We start from the raw sequence: 21,400 nt of genomic DNA, 5'->3' as shown, positions 1-21,400 counted from the left end.
CCTTGAGTGAGCTCCCCTCAGTTTGCCCAGGGTGCGCAGCGAAGGCTCTGCCTCCACTTGGTCCCCCAGGAGGGTAATGGGGTCTCGGGAGAACAGCCATGGATGTCTGTGTCCATGGCCAGGTGCTGGAGCAGCAATACTGGATCAGGCCCTGCTCTCACTGGCTGAGGGGCTGCTCCAGGTGCAGGTTGGGTTTGGGCCAGCAGCAGCTCTCAGGCCTCCCTTGCTGGGTGAGCATGAAGGTGTCTCTCCTGCCTGGGATGGCACTGGGTGGCACCACTGCTGCGATGCTGATGGCCTGTCTGGCTGCCTGGGCCGGGGAAGCCCCAGATCTGCTGGCAGGGCTTGTCCCTGGGCGACATTCCAGGGCAGGGAGGGGTCCCCCAGGAGATGGGACATCCCATGTCCCTACAGTCCCTACGTGTCCCTGCAGTGGTGGCAAAAAGGCTCTGGAGAAAAAGTGTTTGGGTTTTTTCCTCACTTTACAAGTTTAAGTCTGGTGGCTAATTATGTCTGTAATTTGATTTTAAAAGCCTTTCCCTCCCTGCACTGGCATCGTGCAGTGGGTGCCTGGCCATGATAGCAGGGCATGCACTGCTGTGCCTGGTGGTGTAGCAGAGCAGCAGCAGCCACTGCAGCGGCTGCTGCAGCTCACACATGGTGAGAGGGGAAGGGTTCTGGGGGATGGAGTGGGCTGGGGCCACTTTGGTGGCACTGACACCCTGGGCTGGCAGGGATCAGTCCAGTCATGGCTGATGAGCAGAGCCTGCCTGATGCCCCCTGTCCTGGCACCATTGGGCTCCCACATCTCAGCCAGGGGTTTATTTTTAAAGACGGCTTTTCTGGGGCACACTTTCTGTTCTTTTTACCCTCTTTACCCAGACTAGTCGGTTTAACAGGACTCACTTCCTCCCAGACTGGGAGTCAGGGGCCCGCTGGGGTCAGGAGCCACCTGGGCTCACCATACCCACTCTAATGCCACGGTTTGTGGCAAACAGCTTTCCCACGCTCGTGCCATGCAGGAACCCATGAGTCACCATGGAGCGATTGCCTCACCCGGTGCTGACACCAGCCCTGTCCACAGTCAGGTTTCACTTTTGTTCTCGCACCTGGAAATTCCACACCTGGGATTTCTTGCTCTGAGCAAGCTGGAGTGGCTCCAGCCTCCAGGCTGGGTGAACCCAAGGGACTCCAACATCATCATCTGTGCTGCAATCCTGGCACAGCACCATTGGCAGCTGGCACTGGAATGATGATTGTGGTGGGTTCCCAGTGCCCTATGGACTCTGTTGGGCACAGTGTCATGTCCCCAGCCCGTGCTGGCTTTGGGGAACTCTCCACTGCCAGGGCAGGAGCTGGCACTGGCATGGTTTGGAGGAGCTGTGGTGAATGTAGCTGATTTGCTGGCAGGGCTATGGGGGAGCTAAGATATGCACCAAAAGCCAGAATTGCAACACCCCATCCCATAAAGAAAAAGCCCCTGCTGCTGCTCAGCCAAGCCCCTGAGGGCTCAGCTGTGGCTGGGGGTGGCACAGATACCTGGGCAAGGTGCCCAGGAGAGATCCTTACCCCTCCATCCCAGCCATCATGAGTGCTGGGGGCTGCGCTGTTGTGTTCCAGGCCTGCAGGATCATGTCCAGGGAGGCAGTGGACCAACACGGGACTCAACGAGATGGGCTTCTGCTCAGGAAACCATTTATGGAACAAACTCAGATCCAGAGACAGAGCGCCCCAAACAAAGGCAGGGTGATGGGTTTTGTGGGACAGAACCAGGGTGGAGTTTAAGGTCTGGGTCTAATAGGAACACAGCAAGGGAGAAACCCCAGGGGCTCAAACCCAATCAGAACACCCTGGACTGCCACCCCACGAGGGGTCTGGGGTGAGGCAATTCTTCCTGGGGTCACAGGCCCATCTCCCAAGGCAGAGGATGGAATCCATTCTTCCTGGGCTGTAAAGACACGCTTCTCACTTTAACAATGCACATCTGAAACGAAATCTTTGCCTCCCTGGGTGGGGGGCACCTCACAGTGCTCGTGACGCAGCTTTGCCCCACAGCTTTAGCTTTTCTTTGGAACCTCTGAATTTCCTTTTGCATTTGTGAAGAGATGAGGTTTCGCTTTACTTCTCCAAACAGAAATGACATCTGGGAGAGAAAAGCCACAGCGATGGGAAACAGGAGTCAAAGCTGTCCCACGAGGATGTGATGCTACTCTGTGACCTGATGGGTGACCCGAAAGCGTCTCGTCAGGAATCGGTGGTGTGGGACCGTGCTTGGTGGTGGATCACTCCTCTCTCACTGGGGGCCACTTTTATTTTACATCTGTTGGGATTTTCTGCTAAGGTGCCTTCTATTCCAGCTGAGCTGTGCCTGTTTGAATGACAAAACTGGACTTATTTATGCTGCTTTGGACTTGTATTTCACAGCTATATTGATCGTGAACTTTGTCGTGTTGAATAAAAATTAATCTCCTGCGGGTTTTGTTAATGGGAGAGAAAGACTGAGCCATTGTCCTGTTCACCAAAAGGGAAGACAAGGGACCCCAGCCAACACCATGGCTCGGGCTTTTAATTACTGACCTCCTCTTAATCTGCTGCTGTGAGGGAGCCTGGGCAGCAGCCAGGTGGTCCAGTGGCCACATCCATGACTGGAAAACCTGTGCCCACCATGCTCTGGGGCTTTAGCACCACGTTTTGCTGTCCTGGCTCTTCTCCAAGCTGTCTCTGCATCCAGTTTGGACAAAGTGGAACCACTGTCCAATCCATGCTGCCTCTTCCCATTCTTTATCTCTACCGTGGTTTTCCAGGAAAGATCTGAGACCTCTGGGATGCTGCTGGAGCAGGGGAAGGGCTCAAGAAGGGCTGGATGGACCCTGTGAGTCAATAGCTGGTCGTGCTCAGCCTCTTCATTAATGATCTGGGTGATGAGGCCCAGGGCACCCTTTCTGTACCAAGTTCAGTGGTGACACCAAACTGGGAGAAGTGGATGACCCAGCAGAGGATTGTGCTGCTGTCCACAGGGACCTCAACAAGCTGGAGAAATGGGTTGATGACAACCTCTGAAGTTCAGCAAGGGGAAAGGCAAAGTCCTCCACTGGAGGAGGAACAGCCCCATGCACCAGGACATGTTGGGGCTGCCCTGGAGAAAAGCAGGGCACAAAAGGGCCTGTGGGTTCTGGTGGGTACCAGAACTCATGCTCTGGGTGGTTAAACATAAGCCAGGGAAGTGTCCTGGTGGGAAAAAAAGTGAATGGTATCCAGGGCTGTACTGGGAGGAAGATGACTCTTCCCCTCTCTTCAGCCATGGTGAGGCCACCCCCGAAGTGCTAGCTCCATTTTGGGCTCCTCAGTGGGAGAGAGACATGGCAGGGACTGGAGGAGTCCAAGAAAGGTCATGAAGATGATGGATAGGAACATCTCTCCTGTGAGGAAAGGCTGAGAGAGGAGGCTCAGGGGCTCATGGTGGTGTGACAGCACAGCACAAGCTGAACCAGGGAAAGGCCATCTGAGCACAAGAAAAACAGAGAGGCTGTGAAGTGTCCACTCCATCCCTGGAGATTTTCAAAACTGGTCACTGTCCTGGGCAGCCCATGCCAGCTGATCCTGCCAGAGCAGGGCTTGGATTGGATAATGTAGAGAGGTCCCAGCCCACCTCCACGACCACATCCATGCCACTCTGCTCACCCACAGGTGTGCCTTTACACATGCTTCCACAAGAACTTTCCTCCTTTTCTTGGCATCTTTGAAATCAGCACTTTCAAATACAACACAGTTCCAAACATGAACATTAAAAACTGGGTCCTCCTGGAGTGGCCACTCTGCAAGGCCCTGCAAAGTCCATTTATGCCTTTTGCTTTCTTACTGTCTTTGCTTCTTACATCCAGGTATTGCCCTGTTTTTTAATATTTAATTTAATATTTATATTTATATATATTAATATATAATTAGTTAATTTTAATATATTTTATATATATTATATTTATTATCTTTTAAATTTTTTTGTACTTAATGCTTGAAGAACCCTAAAAGCACAGCAGTGACCACAGGAGGTTCTCTTGAGGGAGGGACAGTTTGCTGAGAGGTACCATTCCAGCTGTCAGCAGAGCGATGTCAATACACCCTACTTGTGTCCCCAGGCTAAACAGGGAAGAAACCCCAGGCAGCTCCAGTGCCTTGTAGAGTGGCAGCCCTGCTCATCTTCATCTCCCTCCACAACTCTGTGTGCCACATGGAAAACTTCAGGTGGAAATGCTTCTGCTTTCACCTTTTTCCCTGCTTTGGTGGTGAGCCTGGTCCCTCAGGAGAACACAAATACATTCCATGTAGTCTGGAATGTGCAGTGCTGGTTATGCCCCCTCCCTGCCATGGCCTTTCCCACGGGGAAACTGAGGCCTGAACTCCTGCTGCCACTCAGGAGGCACCAAAACCCTCCTGTTGTCCCCAGGTGTCTCCTGCAGCTCTCAGCATGGGGTGGGGCTGGGTCATGCTGGCCACAGCCTGGCAGCAGCGTGCCCCCTCAGCCCCAGCACGCCCCGGCATCCCGCGCTGAGGCGCAGCAGGGCAGGTAACGGTGGGGAGATTCCCTGCATCACTTTCATTTTTGTTTCTAGCTCTACCACCTCTGGATTTTCCTACGAATATGAAAATGCCACGCAGGAATAAAAAGCTGGAGACGGAGCAGCAAAGCACAGCAGCTCCCTGTGACGGCCACCAGCTCAGAAGCTCCACGTCTGAACAGGATACCTGTGGCACCCGTCAGGCACCTCTGCATCTGAAATTTAGCGAATCCTGCCTGGAATCCTCCAGTTCATCCTCTCTGCCACCTTGGACCGCAGCCTCCTCACCTCATCGCAATCCATCGCTGACTGACAAGCTTTCGTTGCCGAAATGTGCCTCAGTCTCAGCTCACTGCTCAGTCTCGTGCTGGTGCTGGGGGTCAGCCTGGGGGCTTCCCTTCCCCATGACGTGCCGAGGAACGGCTGCAGGCTGTCCAAGTACCAGAACATTGCACCCGAGGAGAAGAAGGCTGTGGACAAGATGAGACAAGAGTTTGTGAGTATTGCTGGCGACAGGGGGCTGCGGGCTGGCAGGGGCAAGGCAGAGGGGATGCTGAATTCAAGACCTGAGCGACAAGGTGCATGTTTTCTGCAGCAGTTTGGAGATGAGGAAGTTATTTTCCAAGTGTGTTTAGGGACATGAAGGATGCTTTGTCCTGGTTTCAGACCCCTCTAGGCCGGCTGGGGTTGTACAGCACTGCCAGAAGTCACAATGAGAGTTTTTCAGCCTCTCTCTTGGTTTATGCCTGCAGGTGAGCAGCCACAAATGCAACACCAGGCTCTTCTACCGCAAATGGAAAGCAGCAGACCTGCCGGTAAGAGCGAGCTGATGCTGTAAAAAGGAGGCACGCCTCTCCTGTCAGCCGGTTCCACCTCCACCCGCACCCCCGGGCAGGTCTCTGAGACCCCCCCCATCCTCCAGCCCTGGCGCTTCGGGTCACTAACCAGGCCAACTCACACCCACAGATGTCCGACCGAGTGCTGCTGGTGGCGGCCGAGCTGAACCTCACCACTGCCATGCTGGAGCTGCCCGCTGTCCCCAGCTTTGCCCAAGTGCGCCGGCGGCCCCTGCAGTTCTTCAGGCAGGCCCGGGAGGATGTGCTGGGCTGTGTGAGTGCCTCCCCCAGAGCCCTGCCCCGGGCCGGCTCAGCCGCGGGGCCGCCCCTTACCCAGCCTCTCTCCTCGCAGGTGGATCCTTCGCAGCAGCCCTCGGGCAGGCTCAGGCACTGGCTGCACAAGCTGCAGGCGGCCGTGCACACAGTAAGTCAGGACAGCGCGGGGGGACGCTTTCGGGCTGTCAGCGCCCCCACTTCAGAGCTGATTCGCTCCATCTCCCCCCGCAGGAGACCCCCGAGAGCACGGCGTGCCTGAGGACCACCACCATCCTCCACGCCCTGCAAGTGCTGGACGACCTGAGCTGCGCTGCCCTCCAGGACAAGTGCTGAAGCGCCCGCCGCACCGCCGCCGAGGGACGCCCCGAGAAACGGGGAAAAGCGACTGCTCCGCGCTGTCACTTCCCATTCAACCTATTTAACCCTTTTTCTCACTTATGCCAGCTCAGGAAACATTTTTTTTATTCCACACCCCACCCCCCCCCCCTCTTTAAATTATTGGCTCGGGATAATGCCCTTCCTGAAAGAACGTGAAAATGCTTATTTACACGGTACCTTTGTTTTTCTGGTTCTCGAAATGTTTTTAAGAAAATCTATTTTTTTACCTGCTATTTATTAAAGAGTATATTCTGCATATTTGCCTGTGTAAATTATTTTCTTAAGTGCTATTTCATATGAAAACTAAAGTAGGTAACAACTTAGGTAAGCTGCCATCGCGTGTTTTCACTCTGCTTTTCTGCAATACCACAGCCTGCACATCCTTGCAAGGATATTGCCCAAAAGGCACCTCGTTGCGTTTTGGGGACGGGGAGAGGAGAAAAGCCGGGATGTTGGGTTTTTTTGGAGAGCTTTAATAGATTCCGTCACTTGGCCACGCTCCAGGCGCTACCCATGTGCTGCCGTCTGATGTCAGGAGCAGCACCCGAGGCAATGAAAACCCGTCCGGAGGGAAATGCCCTGGGGCCAGCACCTCCCAAGGGCAGGGAAAGCCCCGAAGGCGTGTCCGGAATTCCCATGGAATCCGGGGTTTGTCTCCAGCGAGGCACGGCTCATTCTCCGAAAGAGCCAGGCTTCGGGAACGCTTTGCTCTGTGACCTGGCATCTCCCTGCAGGCAGATGCCATCGGTACCTGCTTTGGGACCCACCTCCTGGTCCTGCTCCCGATTTCACCCCTCGCTTTTGGAGGCTTGCAAGAAATCCCTCTCTGGGACCTACATACAGCCAGCACCTGTGGGAGGAGGAGGGTGTTTTCAGGACATTCCTGTCCAAAGCTGCCGTGCCCTGTTACCCAAACTATACCTGTATCTGGAAAGAAAAGCCTAAGGAGGGAAGAAAGGGCTCTAAGCAGCAGTTTTGTGCTGGTTTAACTAGATGTCAGTAAGCTCAGATGCAGTTTTTTGGGGGGAAGGGGTAGTGGTATCATTGTGGTGAATGTTTAGGATGCAGTGAGTATTTCAGAAGCTGTCTGCCAAACTTCCCTTGTCTCAGGTCTCCAGCTTGGCCTTACCACACCTAACCCAGATGCTGCTTCAATGGCTAAGTCCTGGCTCCCTTATTTAGTGGAAGCTACCAAATGGAAGAACTTAAGTTTATTTTACCTATTTTACAGTTGGGAGGGCTGATTGAACAGAACTGTGAAAATGTCTGAAGTTTTTTGGGCAGTCTAGTTACAACACCCAAGTATTCACTCTCCATTACTAAATGCACTCTTACCATTTTTACACAGATTCCATCAGATGGAGTTGTGCTTCTATATTAAAAAAGGACTACAATATGATATTGGCTTTCACATTTATATATCAGTTTTTGCACTGATCATAAGAATTTAGTATCACATATACCTTTATTTAGCTGTTTGATAGTATAATGTACCAGTTTAGAAACAGCAGTGTGGTGAATATACAGTATTATAGGCATTAGCTAAATACTGGGTGTTAAAATACCTCTATGTAACCAAACAAATGGTGTAAAACAATCTTGTTACCCTCCCTTTTCTGCTGACTGAATTCTCCAAGTGATAACTGTGACACAAACCAGAGCACCGGAGGACAATTAGAAAATACCATGTTAAATTTAAAGAGGACCTACTAAATCCTTATCAAAGGATGCGAAAACAACAGGATGGAGACACAAGGAGGAATAAAATATATTAACTTGACACACAGGATGTCATGCAGATAAGCCAGAGTGTGAAGAAGCCAAACAGAAGAATTCCCATAACATCAAAAAGTTCATAAGAATGTTTGAATAATGTATGAACTCTATGAAAGGCATGTACCTCAGTATTGTAACAGTATAAAGGTAACACTGTGGGGACTGCACCCCCATGTGTTCTTTGGCTGTTTGCAAAGAGCACCCCAGTGCTGGACTTTTGTCTCTTATTTTATCCCCTATTAAACTTCTAAAAAAATCCTGACACATTACTCCATTTTTTACAATATGATTGATATTTCATTTGATTGACTATTGCATATTGATGTTATTGACATTTTGATTGATTACTCTATCTAATTCACTAGTCTTCCACTCATCTGCTGCTGGAATATACAAATAGTTGATTAATTTAAGCAGGCACCAAGGCAAATGCTGCAGCCTGGTTAAGCTCTGCTCCTGAAATGCCCCTGACAATTGCTGGCTTTCCTCCCCCTTGGTGTGTTGCTATTAGCCATAGTCTCAGCATAATTTATATTGTGGCTGAATCACCTCCCCCCTTTCCAGAGCAGTGTGAGGGGACGGTAAAAAAAGGAAATTTATTGGAAATGCCTCGCCAAAAATGTGGTGGGCTCGCCATTCCTGGAAGTGTTTAAGGAATGAGTGGAAGCAGCACTGGGAGCCGCAGTCTGGGTGACATGGTGACGACCAAAGGTTGGACCCGGTGATCTCAGAGGTGTAATAAATGGAAATGATTTGTGCTAACTAAATTGTAACTATTTGGAAAGTTATTATTAGAAACAACCAAGGGAATTTGTGTTACAAGGCAGATGTACCCCTTTACAGATGTTAAAAGTAAGGTACAGGATGTAGTTTTGAGATAAGTAATGTCCTAAGACAAAATCGACCTTGAGATGGATAAAGTTGGAACGACTTTAGGCATAGGGCCTGAAAATAATAAAATGTAAGACTAATTAGTGGAACATAATGTTTACTTACATAACACAAGGCTTAGTATGCACCCACAACCTGGGAAGTTATCCAGAAGACAATGAGGATGAGTGTAAGCCTTCGTCCAAAGACCACCAAAAGAAGACTGAAGACCCCCTAACAACAAATAAGGCATGTGCCGTGAGGAAGAGCGACGTAAAATTAAAGAATTGGAAATAGGAGGAGACTTAGAGGAAACATTAATGAATATGTACAAGTGTACAGTATAAAAGTTTAGTTTGAATTGCTTTGTTTTGTATCTGAGGTAGGGTGAGAAACCCTCCCGGTACCCTGGTTGGTTTCATACATGAGGTGGGGTGAAAGCCGTCCCCGTACCCTGGTTGGTTTTGCTTATGCTTTGATCATACTTAATTACTAGCAAGCTATATTCATATATATATATATATATATATATATATATATATATATATATATGAATATATTCACTAAATTGTACTTTTTTAATTAAAACTGTATTCCTTTTATACCAATTCCCTAAATTGCATTCTTTTACTAAATTGTATTCTCGTATTCAATTCACTAAACTGTATCATTTTTTTCCTTGTTATTAAATTGCTATTAACAGACCTATCTGTCTAAATTTCAATTCCATTTATAACAGAGGTCTTTCCTAACCTTAATGATTCTGTGATTCCGTTCATAAAAGGCGAGAAAATTCGGCCTGGGGACAGATAACTTTAACAACATCAATTTCCCTGAGGCACTCCGCTGGCGCTGAGGGAGCGCCCCAATATGGCGGCGCTGCCTGAGGGGGCCCCTCAGAGGCAGCCCCAACATGGCGCCGCCCTCCCGGCGGCAAACAGCGTCCCCGCCGCCCCAGCTAAAATCTCGCGAGATCTCGGCGGGTCACGTCCCGGTCCCGCCTGGGCTCTCGCGAGAGCTCCGCTGAGGGAGAAGGAGGAGGAGGAAGAGGAGGAAGGAGGAGCCGCCACCGCCGCCGCTCCCCCCCGGGCCGGCGCCGGGGATGGTGTTGGCCGCGGCAGCCGGGCCCTGACGCCGCGCTCAGGTACGTGAGGGCTGTCCCCCTTCCCTCAGCCGCCGGCTCGGGCCTGGCCGCTCCCGCTGTCCCCACATCCGCCGGCCCGCCAGGCCTCGGCTGGGAGCGGGGCCCCCCGGCCCCGCTCCCCCGATCCCCGCGCCTTGCAGAGGGCTTTCCTCACTACGGGGGAGCCGGAGAATTCCCCGGACTCTTGCTCCCTTCCTTAGAAATAATCACAGCACCTCTCCCTTCCTCCTCTGTCTCCTCGCTAAAGCTTTACCTGCGGTTTGTGAGTGATTTCTTGCTGTGTTTCATTAGAATTTAGGATACAGACGAAGCGAATAATTTCTTTTCCAGACTGGTCACGCTCCTCTTGGGTTTCCTGGTTGCCTAGGACAAGTTGTAAAGGTATTTAGGCATTTAATGCCCATCGAAGCTGAATTTATTTGGAATCAGCGCCTAAAAGATGGGGGTGTTTTTGAGGGGACAGAGCTGGTCTGGTCTTCAGTTGACAGGTTTGGGGTTTTTTTTCTCTTTTGTTTTAATTTATGGCCGCGTTCATTACTTTTCAGACCCCCCTATTCCCCCCCCTTTTTTTTTCTTTTTTTTTTTTTTTTTCCTTTTTTATTTTTGAAAGCAGCTGTTGTTTTTTCCTTCTCCAGGGAAAAATGGACTGTTTTGTTCTGCTTATCATTTCTTTCTCCAGGGTAAAAACTACAGTTGAACCAGCTGGGTTTTACATTTACCCTGTACTGTAGTTTTGTTTTTAAACATACATCTTGAAGCTGACACACACATACATTACTTGTCAGCGTCAGGGAGCTTGACCTTCGTGTAGATCTCACCAGAGTTTCCTTCTGTTAGGGACTGCCGTGAAATGCATTATTTCCTTTTTCTGAGCTTTCTTGCTCGTTTTTCTCTTAAGCTCTTCTCAACCTCCAAGTCAAGATTATACCCTGGCTTTTTGCATTTTTTAATTAATTCATATGACTTCAAGAATAAGCAGTTCTCCTAAAATTTTAGCTGTTGGGTGGCCTGAAGGGTTTGGGTTTTGTCAGCTTCAAATGTTGTTTTTAGCCAAAATGTTAAAGAAGGAGGAGTTGCCTTCAACTGGGAGTAGGCTCAAAACATATTAAGCCATGACAGATTGGATATTTTGGCTTCATGACTTTGGCATTCTGACCACCTTTTACTTTAATTAATTTATGGGTGCAGTTATTTTCTGGAGTGGAAGGCTGGCACAGCAAAAGTATCTCTTCATTTCAGTTATTTGGTCTCTGTGTGTCAGGTTTTTGCCCTGTGAGGAGTTGGTGTTGTGCAGCTGTGTAGATAATTGCACTGTTTGCAGCCTCAGTCCCTTTCCTGTGCCCTGGGAGCTGTCTCAAATCTCACTTCCTAGTTAGAGTTGTTCCAGGAATGCCTCCCATTTCTCATTTTTATTTTTCCCCCTTTTGGCCGGCCAAGAGGCAGCTGTGGATGTTGTCCTGTGAGGTGTGAAGGAGTGTAGGGGGCTGCCAGGGGCAATTTCACAGCCGGCCTTTGGAAGGAGCAGTTGTCAGGCAGTGAAATCGGGTTGTAAACACTGATGTAAGCCTGACCCCCCCCTCCAGAAAACTGAATTTCCTCTTGGCCTGGTGAATTGCATCTCCCTCAGTATTCACAGCCCAAGCAAGCTCGTTCCTCAGGTGCCATCCCCGCCTTTAATCGCCGTGCTGTTACCTGTGTGCAGCAACTCTGTGTGGATGGCGGTCGTTCACTCCTCTTTCAACAACCTTGACTTGTTTTCCTCCTCGGCCTGGTTTTTGGTGACTGTCCCTGCCCTCCCGTTGTGTTCCAGGTGGGAAGCAGCAGTAATGCTAACGCTGGCAAGCAAGCTGAAGCGGGATGATGGTGTCAGAGGCCCCCGTGCGTCCAACCCAGCGTCTGACTCCACTCGCAGGGTGTCTGTCCGGGACAAGCTGCTCGTTAAAGGTGAAAGAATATATTGAAATATGTCGGGATTTACTGTTTTCAGGGGTGTTGCCAGTAAACAGTGCTAAATTGAATATAAATTCCCACAGGTATTTTTCAAACGTCCTATGGGATGCTTATTTTATTGGATAACGAAAATAAAAACAAGTGTCCTTCTTACTGTGTTGAAAATTAATCCATCATCAATTAAACCATGATAAAAAATTGCCACATAAGTGTCACTGAGTGTATAGGAGGAGAATGTGAACAGAAGTATATTTGCCTTGGTAGGAGGGTGTTTTTTGAGCAAAACCATAACTTCCTTCACAGGAAGGAACATCCTGAACATCCTGAAAGTAACAACAGTGTTTTAGTGGTTTTAATGGCACAGGTCAGAGGCAGCACACTTCAGAAAGATTTGAAAAGCAATGCAGAGGGAGATTTTTGTAGGCCTGGAATCACTAAGTTGAGTGTGAAGTTGTGAATGATAAACCAGTGATTGTATTACAGTGTGGTATGTTTTAGGAAAGCAGCTGTAGGTTTTTATCAGCTGGTGGAAAAAAAAAAGCCCCAAGTTTGCTGCTTGGCAGTTGTGGGTAAATGCAGTAGTTAGTGAGACAATAATTAAACTATTTTATAGTTAAATCAGGGACAGCACTTTCCTGGACTTCAATTTATTTTTTATTTGTAGCATAGATAATATAATATTTAAAAATCCATAGATGCTGACAGTTTGCAGTTACTATGGATTTAAACCAGAGGGTTCACTCCCTCTGGTAATAGTTGAGTGTTAGTGGCAGAGGAATGTGTTGTTTAGGCTGATGTTTCTGCTGAAAATGATCAGTAGCAAATACACTGCTGTTGGTGTGTGAACAGCCACTGTTGGGATTTGTGCCAGTCAGAGGAAATCCACATTTCCTGCTCTTGTTTCAGAATGATTCGAGGCAGACATGGCTGTAATTGCCTGACTGATATTACCTAACTAGCAGTACATGTGAGTTTTTTCCCAAATTAGGAAATTTGTAATTCTGTCAGATATCTGGAGCAAGGTGTCACTGCAAACACTGCTACCTTAGTGCATGGGGAAGTGCCTCAGTGAGACTGTAGGAATGTTATATCCACCTTTTTCCCTCTGTATTGTTTGAAGGACAGGGAATTTTTATATGTTTTAAATCATGATTGTGATCCCTCTTACACTTAAAATTTGGAAATCCTCATTTAACTTCAGTTCTGAGGGGGAAAGATTCAGGCAGGAGAAATAAGCTCTTTAACTAGGCTAAGCTAAAAGCCAAATTACTAAATATATATAATCTGAGATTTTCCCTAACCTACAGCTATAGACTTGAGGGGAAGACAGCAGTGTGAAATAAATACCCTTCATGTGAGGTGCCAAAGAAATTTTACTCTACCCTGAGAGCAGTCATGTTTTTCAAAACCATACCTAAGTCTGCAGGGGAGGAAGAGAATGTAATTTATAGAAAATTAGTATTGTAATTGTAATTGCTATGGCTGTGATAGCAGAGCAGCTCTTTAAGTAAAACTAAGTATTTAAAAAAAAATAAGTAAAACTGAATATTTAAACTGAGTTCAAACCAAGTATTGAACAAGTCCCAGACTGAACTAGTTAAAAGCAGGTCAGTGATCACATGGCTATGACAAGCATTGGGTGCTGGATCCTGATCTGATTGTGCATGGAAGTTGCATCCCTGCTGTGAAATGAGTGGTGTAGGTCACTTAAAGAGTCACCATCAAAGGCTTTGGTGAAAATGTGCCTTAATAAAAATTTGCAAAAGCACAACAAAGGTTGTTGGCAGGGTTTACACTACTTACTGCATGGATAACACATGTAAAGGAAAATCAAATTAGAATCAATTTAGAGTGATATATACAGAGGCTGTGATGAAAAAAGGGAAAAAGGCAAAGGAAACTTGGATGAGTCAGGAGGTTCAGGGTGAAATCCTTTCTAAACTCCTTAGGGGGAGGAGTCTCAGTGCAGCTGGACCCAGTTTCAGGCTTGGACTCAACAGTTATGTCTAAAAGATTTAGCAGAACTTAATGACAAAAGCATTTAAATATTACATTAATTATTAACAGCTATAAACATAATATAGATTGAAGATAAGTGTTTTACAGTGTGTTCAAGTCAATGCACACACATACTCAAAGATACATATAGACATATAGATACACACACAAATGTGCAAAGGTAGCACATGTATGGATAGGTATGTATATGGGAATAGATATTAAAAAATTCCCCCTCAGAATTCATGAAATAGTCCTGTTAATCCCTTTTTGGGGATTACTAGAGTTTTGTGAAATTCAAGTAAAAATGGTACCATTTCACTCAGGATATAATTCAGCTAAGGAATGTTTCAAAGCCATCAGGGAATGACTGATGATTCCTGCTCCAATCTCCCACCTTGTCCAGGCAGCAGGAGTTCCTGGTATAGTTCAGGAATGTTTCACCACCGAGCTCTTGTGCAAAGGCCAGGGCCTGATAGGAACTGCTGAAATTGCAGAGCAGGCCAGAGTTTGGGAGAGAGGCTGCACCACCACAATCATGATGCTCTCCCAAAAGAGCTGCAGGAGCAGCTGTCGGTGTGCTGAGGATGGTTTCTGGGTGCAGTGGGAACTGACAGGAAAAGCAGATCATTCGAGTGCCACTGCTGAAAGTGAGAGGGAAATATAGTGGGAAAGACTATATTGTTTGGGATATTCTGTTTTAAGCTGCTCATGTAGACCATTTGTTTACAGAAGTTTCTAGAATTTGCTTCAACACTTTAAGACAGATCAGCTGCAGCAGCATCTATGATGTTGTGAGGCTGAGTGGAGGTGAACTTGTGACATTTATGGTGTTTCTAGGTCACGTAAAGATTGCAGGAATGAGTTTGAACGGGTGTGTAAACCTGCCTGGTAAAGGTGCACACACAGCAGTGATGCTGCTGCAGCTGGACCAGCGCTAGAGCTTTTACTGCTTGTTTGTGTGGAACTGTAATAGCTGAACTTGGGCTGTTGTACTGGATCCAAAGTCAGCAGGAGCCTGGAAGAAGAGTTTTAAGTAGAAGTTGTTACTGGTGCGTGTTTTGGCTGGAGTTACAAACAGATGACAGTGGCAGAACTGGGGAAAGGCTCCAGTTCAGTGTCTTGGCAACAAATTAGAGAATAATCTCTCCTGCATAAAAAAGGAGAAATCCTGGCCATCAGCAAGGGAGGAAGAGGAGATGAGAAAAGGCTCAGAGTGTTCTGCCAGTGGTGAAGCACCACTGTCCTATTCCTGCTCCACAGTAAATTTGGGATAGTCTAATAAATCCTGCAGACTGATGTCTGCCAGCTTTGCTAAGGGTATTGTCCAGACACAGACGGTGTCTGGTTTTTTTCTGGAGGTAAATTACAGACAGTCTTGTTTGTGTTACAAACACAAGATAGATAGAGATATCTTCTCTAGATAGAGAGTCCAGTCCAGGAAGGCAGTAGAGGATCTCTGAAGGATGTGTTGTCACACTGATACCCCTGCAGCCCTCAGCTGTGTTGTGTCCTCTGCTGTTTTGATTGAAGTAATGACCACCACCCCAGCCACTGACAAGTGCAGGTGATGCTTACAAACTTTTAAAGACTTGGTGTAGACCAACCAACTGCGTGCTGCCTGAAAGGGGGAAAAACAAGTGCTAATTTAGGTATGGTAGCTATTTGCTCTATGGGTGTGAGGAAACATCTCAGTTGGTGTTTGAAGTAGTGGTGTCAGGCACTGACCTTGACTTCATTGATGGATGCACTTTAAACAGGCTTTGTTCTACTTTTGGGGAAAAGCTGCTCTTAAAATACTGATGCCCTTTGTTAGTTTTTCCTTAAGTTGTTCTTTTGACTGCTTATATCCAGCATTGTTACAGATGAATTCAGGCTTCAGTCACGTCTCAGGACACTTGGGTTATTCTGTGGATGTATTATGAATGGAAATCTTTCTATCCCTAAAGTTTTATATGTAGCGAGGTAGTTCTGAGTCACTTGGATCTTTCTCTTCCAGCTGTAGAGAGGGTCTAGTGAAGCACAGCTTTGTTCAAAATGGTGTGTGACTCATCTGTACATCTGTTTTCACTGCATTTCTCTCTAGGCTCAGTTGGAGAGTAGGGCCCTAATCCTGTAGGCCTAGTACCTAAATTAAAATAGAGCAAGCAGTACAATTGCTTCAGCAGCTTTCATTTTGTTCCGTGCTGCAGAGGCAATTTTTAATATTCTGTTCATCTCTAAGGGGAACTTCATTAAGCTGGGAGCAGGGGCAGCATGACTGTTCCTCCAGGATGGCAAGCATGCAGTGCTGAACTTGAAAGGCAGATCCTTTCTGAAATTTAAAAAGGGCTGAGGACAAACCAAAGTGGTGTTTGAGATTAATATTGTATAATGAAGGTGACTGCTAAATTGAATTGAAGATAGAAAGCATTCCAGGGTGGCAGTAGCAGCTCATGGATCACAAAGGCTGTCCCTTATGCTGCATTTTTGGTAGTGCACAGAAACTTCATCATTCAGCTTTAAATTACTACTACTGCTTGGCTTGATTGTGGCAACTTGGAATAACTGTATATGAAAATGAGTTAACAAGGTTTATTCCTGGGTTGTTTTCAATATCTGTGGCTTTTACAACTGTATTTTTGTTGAACCAGAAAATATTTTTTGTGTGCCTCTGTATAAGCCTGAGAGAATGGAATTTGGAAACTGATGATGAAAATGAGGTGAATATCCATTGTAACTAAAAAGGAGGGGAGCCATTTATTTGCTTTCTTCTAGCCTTCAAAAATAGTAATATCCCTCCTCACAAAAACAGGGAAGGAAACTTGAGGGGGGGAAAGTACTTTTTTTTTCTTGCACTGGTCTGTACAATTAAGTAGGGAATGCTATAAAGATAGATGGATGAGAATTAGGAGGCAAACAGCATTTCCAGAATTAACAGAATATTAGAATTAGTACATAGAAAATGGGATTTTTATTAGTGTCAAGGTATTTAACCTTCTTATCTAGAAGTCTTAAAGAAGTAAATTAAAGAGGGACCGAAACAGGAGAGGGGGCTTTTTGAACAAAACCAGAGTGAAGTAATAACTGCTATGGATAAAAATATTCACTTGAGAAAATAATGCTTTTTTTTTTTTTTTTTTTTTTGTGTACTTAAAACCAAACTCCAGCAGGAAGCATGGAGCCTGATTTTTGTGGAAGACTTAGTAAACAAAGCACTGATAAATTCTGATTTGGGGAGATGAGGGAGCAGAGCAGTGAGGTTGTGGTGTATGCACAGAACATTCACAAACCTTGTACACACAGCAGGAGTGTTCCTATTTCTGTCTGGAGAACTGTCATGGGTAGGGAGAGTTATTGTTTGTGAAATCTTTTGTGGAATAAATAACTCTGGCTGCTTGTGTTAGGCTTAGAAGCAGCTCAGGAACTGTATAGGAGAGAGAAAAGCTGAGACATAATCCTTTTGCATTCAACTCTTCCAGTGTTTATGTTGGGTTTAAGTTTAAGCCTCACTTTTTTTATGGTTTAAAATAGCATTTGGAACTGTTCAAGCAAGTGTGTACCAGGTCAAGAGCAGGATTCTGCAAGTGCACCTCCACTTGGGCTGCTCCTGCACCAGGTCACACAAGGTTTTGGGAACACCAGATGGACTATTTGGAGTTTCCTGACACTTGGATTTTCTGGTTGTCTCATCATCTTAATTGTGTGAATTGAGACACAGATGCAAATTCTCCACAAAATGACCATGAAAAGTAGTCAAACTGAATTTTCTTCACTGTTCAGCTGTAGTGGCAGTCATTCCTTAAAAGAGGAGCTCATAAAAAAACTAAGTTAGTTCTTTAATTTAGTGAGTTCTTTAATTTTAGAGCTCTTGGAAGTTGAGTGCATTGGAGCTTTGTCACTTCTGTGCTTTGCTTGTTTACAAATGTCTGTAAAATAAGTTGGCAGCCTGCACAAGGGGCGTTTCCTTACAGAGAGTATTCACACTGAGGTATTGCTTTATGCAGAAAATGTATAAGTTAAAACATCAGAATCTTAATGGAGCTTGAATACTCTGGTATGTTTGCTTTCTGAGCAGCAGCATACAAAAATGGTTCTAATGTCAATGTTGTCACTACCAAAGAGACACAGAATTTGGAAGACTCTCAAACACTGAGCTTTGGCCTGTTAAATATGCTTTGTAATTGGTGAATCAGCAGTGTTTGTTCATATTGCACAATTAATAGTAACATCTGTTGACTTACTTGATGGTGCTTTAAACATTTAGATTATTGATGGCAGATCTTTATCTGCTTTGTCTTCATGAAGTTGTTTCATTCTTAGTTTCAGTGGTTTATTGCAGAGTTCATTAGGAACCTCAAATTTGGGCCATTTTGTTTCCAAAACTTTTGTGTGGATTTATTAGCACAGCATTCCCACCTGTTTGTACACCTTCAGAGAAGGAGCACAGTGCTCCCTTCTCCAGGGTGTGAGCATTTTGTTATCATGTTTTAACAAGAAAAAAATACTCATTCTTGTGCCAAGACAGAGAGAGACCCAGAAGTGTGAACACATTACAGGGAATTTTCACGCTTAGAAGGACTCTGGTGATTGTAAACTCCCTCCTGAACCTTGCAGGAGGCAGAAGTTAAGCCCTGGCTCAGCAGAACTGCTCTGCCCTTAAATGTCTCCCATTTTTGGGACCAGGGAAAGGGCAGGCAGGATTCATTAAACTGCACATCACACAAGCACAGAAAGCAATAAAGGAAAGCGGTCAACACCTTAAAATAATTGAACCATGTCCTGAACTTGCACTGTAGTGAAGATTGATGTGCCTCCCACTATGAAAGGCTGGTGAATTCAAAGACAAGAGTGAGGGAGTAATCTTACAAAAAGTTTTCATAGCTGCAGCCTTTAGTAGTTGGTTTCACATCTTTTTTTATCAACCAGGAAGGGAAAATTGAAATAAAGTACTTGATTACAGCTAAAATTACATTTTGTGTTTGTGTGTTTTATAAAGACAATACTTTAGCAAAAGTATGGCTCCACTGTTGTCTTTTGGTGCATGGCTTTGGTTAAATCAGCTCTGGCTGCAAGTGTGGGATTTTAAAAGAGTGAAGTTGTGAATTTTTCAGTAAGTCTGAAGCACAATGCTTCTGTTTTGGTGTTTTTTTCTCTTGGTGTAGTAGGCTGCAGATGCATGGTGTGCCAAGCACCAGGGAGGAGGGAGTCAAATAATCATCATTCCCACTGCAGAGAAATGCCAGGTTTGATAAGCATGGATGGCAGGAGAAGTTCTGGAGAGTTGTGATGAGTTCAGTTTGGGTTCAGTACCAAGAATTCTGAATGACAGGTTTCTTCAGATGTGTGCTTTTCAGAGCTGGTACTGAAATCTCTTGTGCATTGCCAGCCCAAATAAATGAGCTGTCTGTGGAGGCCTGAAAACAGTTAAAGTGGAAAATAAGACCACAGGAAAAGCCAAAAATATACTCAATTTGATTTTCTAGGACTTTAGAAGTAAAAGGGGGGAAATACCTTGATGCATCTCGTTCATATGTAATTGAAAGTAAGACTTCAATAAAATACACAAAAACAGGGATTCTTCCAGGGAAGGTGACTTGACAGGCTTAGGAATACTCTTCATTTCCTAGGGCCTGTGGAATAGAATAAAGATACTTCCTTGCTTTTATGAATTTTAACTCAGGAAGTAAAGAAAAGGAAAATTTAATTTAATTGGAGTGTGTATCAGTTACAAAACCTGTGCTTTGGAAATGCCACTGCTGTGTGTGGTAGCAGCCCCTGCGCTTCAGTCTCGGCAGAGCTGAACTCCCCATCAAAAGAAGATCAATTTGCAATGTCTGTAGGGCAGATGAGCATTTTTAGTAATGAATTGAGTGGCTTAAAAGAGAAATTTCAAGGTAAACTTCCACTGCAGCCTAATTATATTTTTAAGTAAAATTGGATTTATTGGGTGGTTTAAATTAGATCTGCCAGTTTGGACTTGAAGAAGGGCTTTAACCTTATATAAATAATGCTTTTGTTTTGTTTTTTTTCTTTCAACAGAGGTTGCAGACCTTGAAGCTAATTTACCTTGTGAGTATAACATTTAAAAGTATGCATTTTAAAGGGGAAAGGACCACTGAAGTGAAAATTTTGATTAAAGTATGAATGCTAATGGTATTTGTTAACTCAGGGAAAGCTGTGCAAAGCTCCTCCACTCTGGCTTGAACAGATTTTCTCTGTTGCTTCCCATTAAGGGGCTGTGGAGAACTGGACCCTCATTACTGTCCTTTGGAAGGAGTGTTGATAATTTGCTTCTAGTTTTTGGTTGCTGGGGAGTGGCAGCAAAGCTTTCACAAAGAGCCCAAAAAGTTCCTGGGGCTCAAGGGTGCTATCAGTGCCTCACTCCTGGTTTTTTCTTTATTCCCTCATTTTTGAAACAGGTGATTCTGATTTTGGGGGCAAAGGAAATAGCTCAGCTCTTAGGGAATATGAAGTCAACCTGCAGTTTTTTCACTTCAGGATATAACCTGATATCTTTGTTATTAGTGAAAATACTCAAGAAAACTAATTTTTTAAGAGTGATCCATATTCCCTAAAAAAAGCCAAACAAATAAAAGACACCAAATTAAAAAAAAACAAGGCAAGATAATATGGTATAATTTTATATATAATAATCCCTAAAAAAAGCCAAACAAATAAAAGACACCAAATAAAAAAAACCAAGGCAGGATAATATGGTTTTAGACCTGGAATCTTACTTGAGCTATAAGCCATCTTTAAGGGCAGTTATTGAGCATTTACACAGAGTAATTTTAGTTAAATTTTTTCAGTGTAGGTTCTTTTATAGGGTGAAAATACCTGAAGAATGTGTGGTTTCATTACAAGGGTTTGTGCACAGTTCTAGGTAGTTTTTTTCAGGCAAATAGGATTTATAACTATGATACTATTTAGCTCCTTGGCTACAGAAAAGGAACAGCTGGCTTGATGGGCTAAGAAGCTAAAGACTGCATAATATGAGTGATAAAATACCCATGACAGACTTGCCTCTTCATGCCAGCCAACAGTGGAGATCTCATTTCTGATGTAAATTATTCTTTTGCTTCACAGGTACATGTAAAGTGAATTTTCCTGACCCAAACAAGCTCCATTACTTTCAACTAACTGTAACCCCAGGTAATTTTTTTCAATATGTTACTTTTGTTTCTCTGTGTGTGTTGGTGTTTAGGAAACATAATTCCAAGAGGAATTCCAATAAAGCCTGGAGTCACAGAAAGTCTGGCTACTATAGTTATTATTTTATTAATGGGATGAAGAAACTGGGCTGAGTGTTGACAACCAGATTCCAGTAAAAAGGCCTTCAAAAATGAGTAGGGTTAGGAAATACTTGTTTGCTTACTGTGAGAACTTTTTTCCTGTCAGCCAGTTTCAAACCACCTTGATTTATTTTTGCATTACAGCCCTGTTAGGTTGTGTGTTCCCTTGTACTGGTTGCTTGGTTCTGCAGAGGTGTAAAGAGAGGTTGCCAGTATAACACTGCTGGAAAACTTCAATCCTAGGCATGTCTGAAGATGCTTAGCAAGGAGGAATCTCTGAGTCTTATTGTTCAAATATGTGAAATCACATTTTTTTATTATTAACACAACTTGAGTATCCTGTGA

General features: G+C 45.2%; 2 protein-coding genes across 6 annotated transcripts in view; both read left to right on the top strand.

Annotated features, from left to right (window-relative positions):
• Positions 1-4,795: 4,795 nt before the first annotated feature.
• On the top strand, positions 4,796-6,025 carry LOC111931691 (interferon lambda-3-like). Its single transcript, XM_086898018.1, has 5 exons — positions 4,796-5,178; positions 5,306-5,368; positions 5,520-5,669; positions 5,742-5,804; positions 5,897-6,025. Exons 1-5 carry the CDS (start codon positions 4,885-4,887, stop codon positions 5,996-5,998), a joined length of 672 nt encoding a protein of 223 aa, XP_086754144.1. The 5' UTR covers positions 4,796-4,884; the 3' UTR covers positions 5,999-6,025.
• Positions 6,026-9,587: 3,562 nt separating this feature from the next.
• UBE2F (ubiquitin conjugating enzyme E2 F (putative)) overlaps positions 9,588-21,400 on the top strand; it is a 53,159-nt gene continuing 41,346 nt past the window's right edge. Inside the window, exons 1-5 of one of the 5 annotated variants that reach the window (XM_086896293.1) lie at positions 9,717-9,833; positions 10,164-10,214; positions 11,644-11,777; positions 19,803-19,832; positions 20,850-20,915. In XM_086896293.1, the coding sequence (XP_086752419.1) occupies positions 11,660-11,777; positions 19,803-19,832; positions 20,850-20,915 (214 nt within the window). In that variant the 5' untranslated portion in view covers positions 9,717-9,833; positions 10,164-10,214; positions 11,644-11,659. Of the gene's footprint in view, positions 9,834-10,163; positions 10,215-11,643; positions 11,778-19,802; positions 19,833-20,849; positions 20,916-21,400 lie in introns of all 5 variants that reach the window. The other 4 variants (XM_086896295.1, XM_023930608.2, XM_086896294.1 and 1 more) reach the window with 4 other exon arrangements.

The sequence above is a fragment of the Cyanistes caeruleus genome, chromosome 7, assembly GCF_971803275.1.
Source record: "Cyanistes caeruleus chromosome 7, bCyaCae1.hap1.1, whole genome shotgun sequence".
NCBI classification, from domain to species: domain Eukaryota; kingdom Metazoa; phylum Chordata; class Aves; order Passeriformes; family Paridae; genus Cyanistes; species Cyanistes caeruleus.
Note: the sequence above shows the minus strand (reverse complement) of the source record. Positions and strands in the feature narration are given on the sequence as shown.

What these genes read in the sequence shown, in the direction of transcription:
- LOC111931691 (XM_086898018.1), top strand. Translation starts at nt 4,885, where the DNA reads ATGTGCCTCAGTCTCAGCTCACTGCTCAGTCTCGTGCTGGTGCTGGGG. An exon ending in ATGTGCTGGGCTGTGTGAGT is followed by an intron (nt 5,670 to 5,741) that starts GCCTCCCCCAGA and finishes CTCTCCTCGCAG; the next exon opens with GTGGATCCTTCGCAGCAGCC. An exon ending in TGCACAAGCTGCAGGCGGCC is followed by an intron (nt 5,805 to 5,896) that starts GTGCACACAGTA and finishes CTCCCCCCGCAG; the next exon opens with GAGACCCCCGAGAGCACGGC.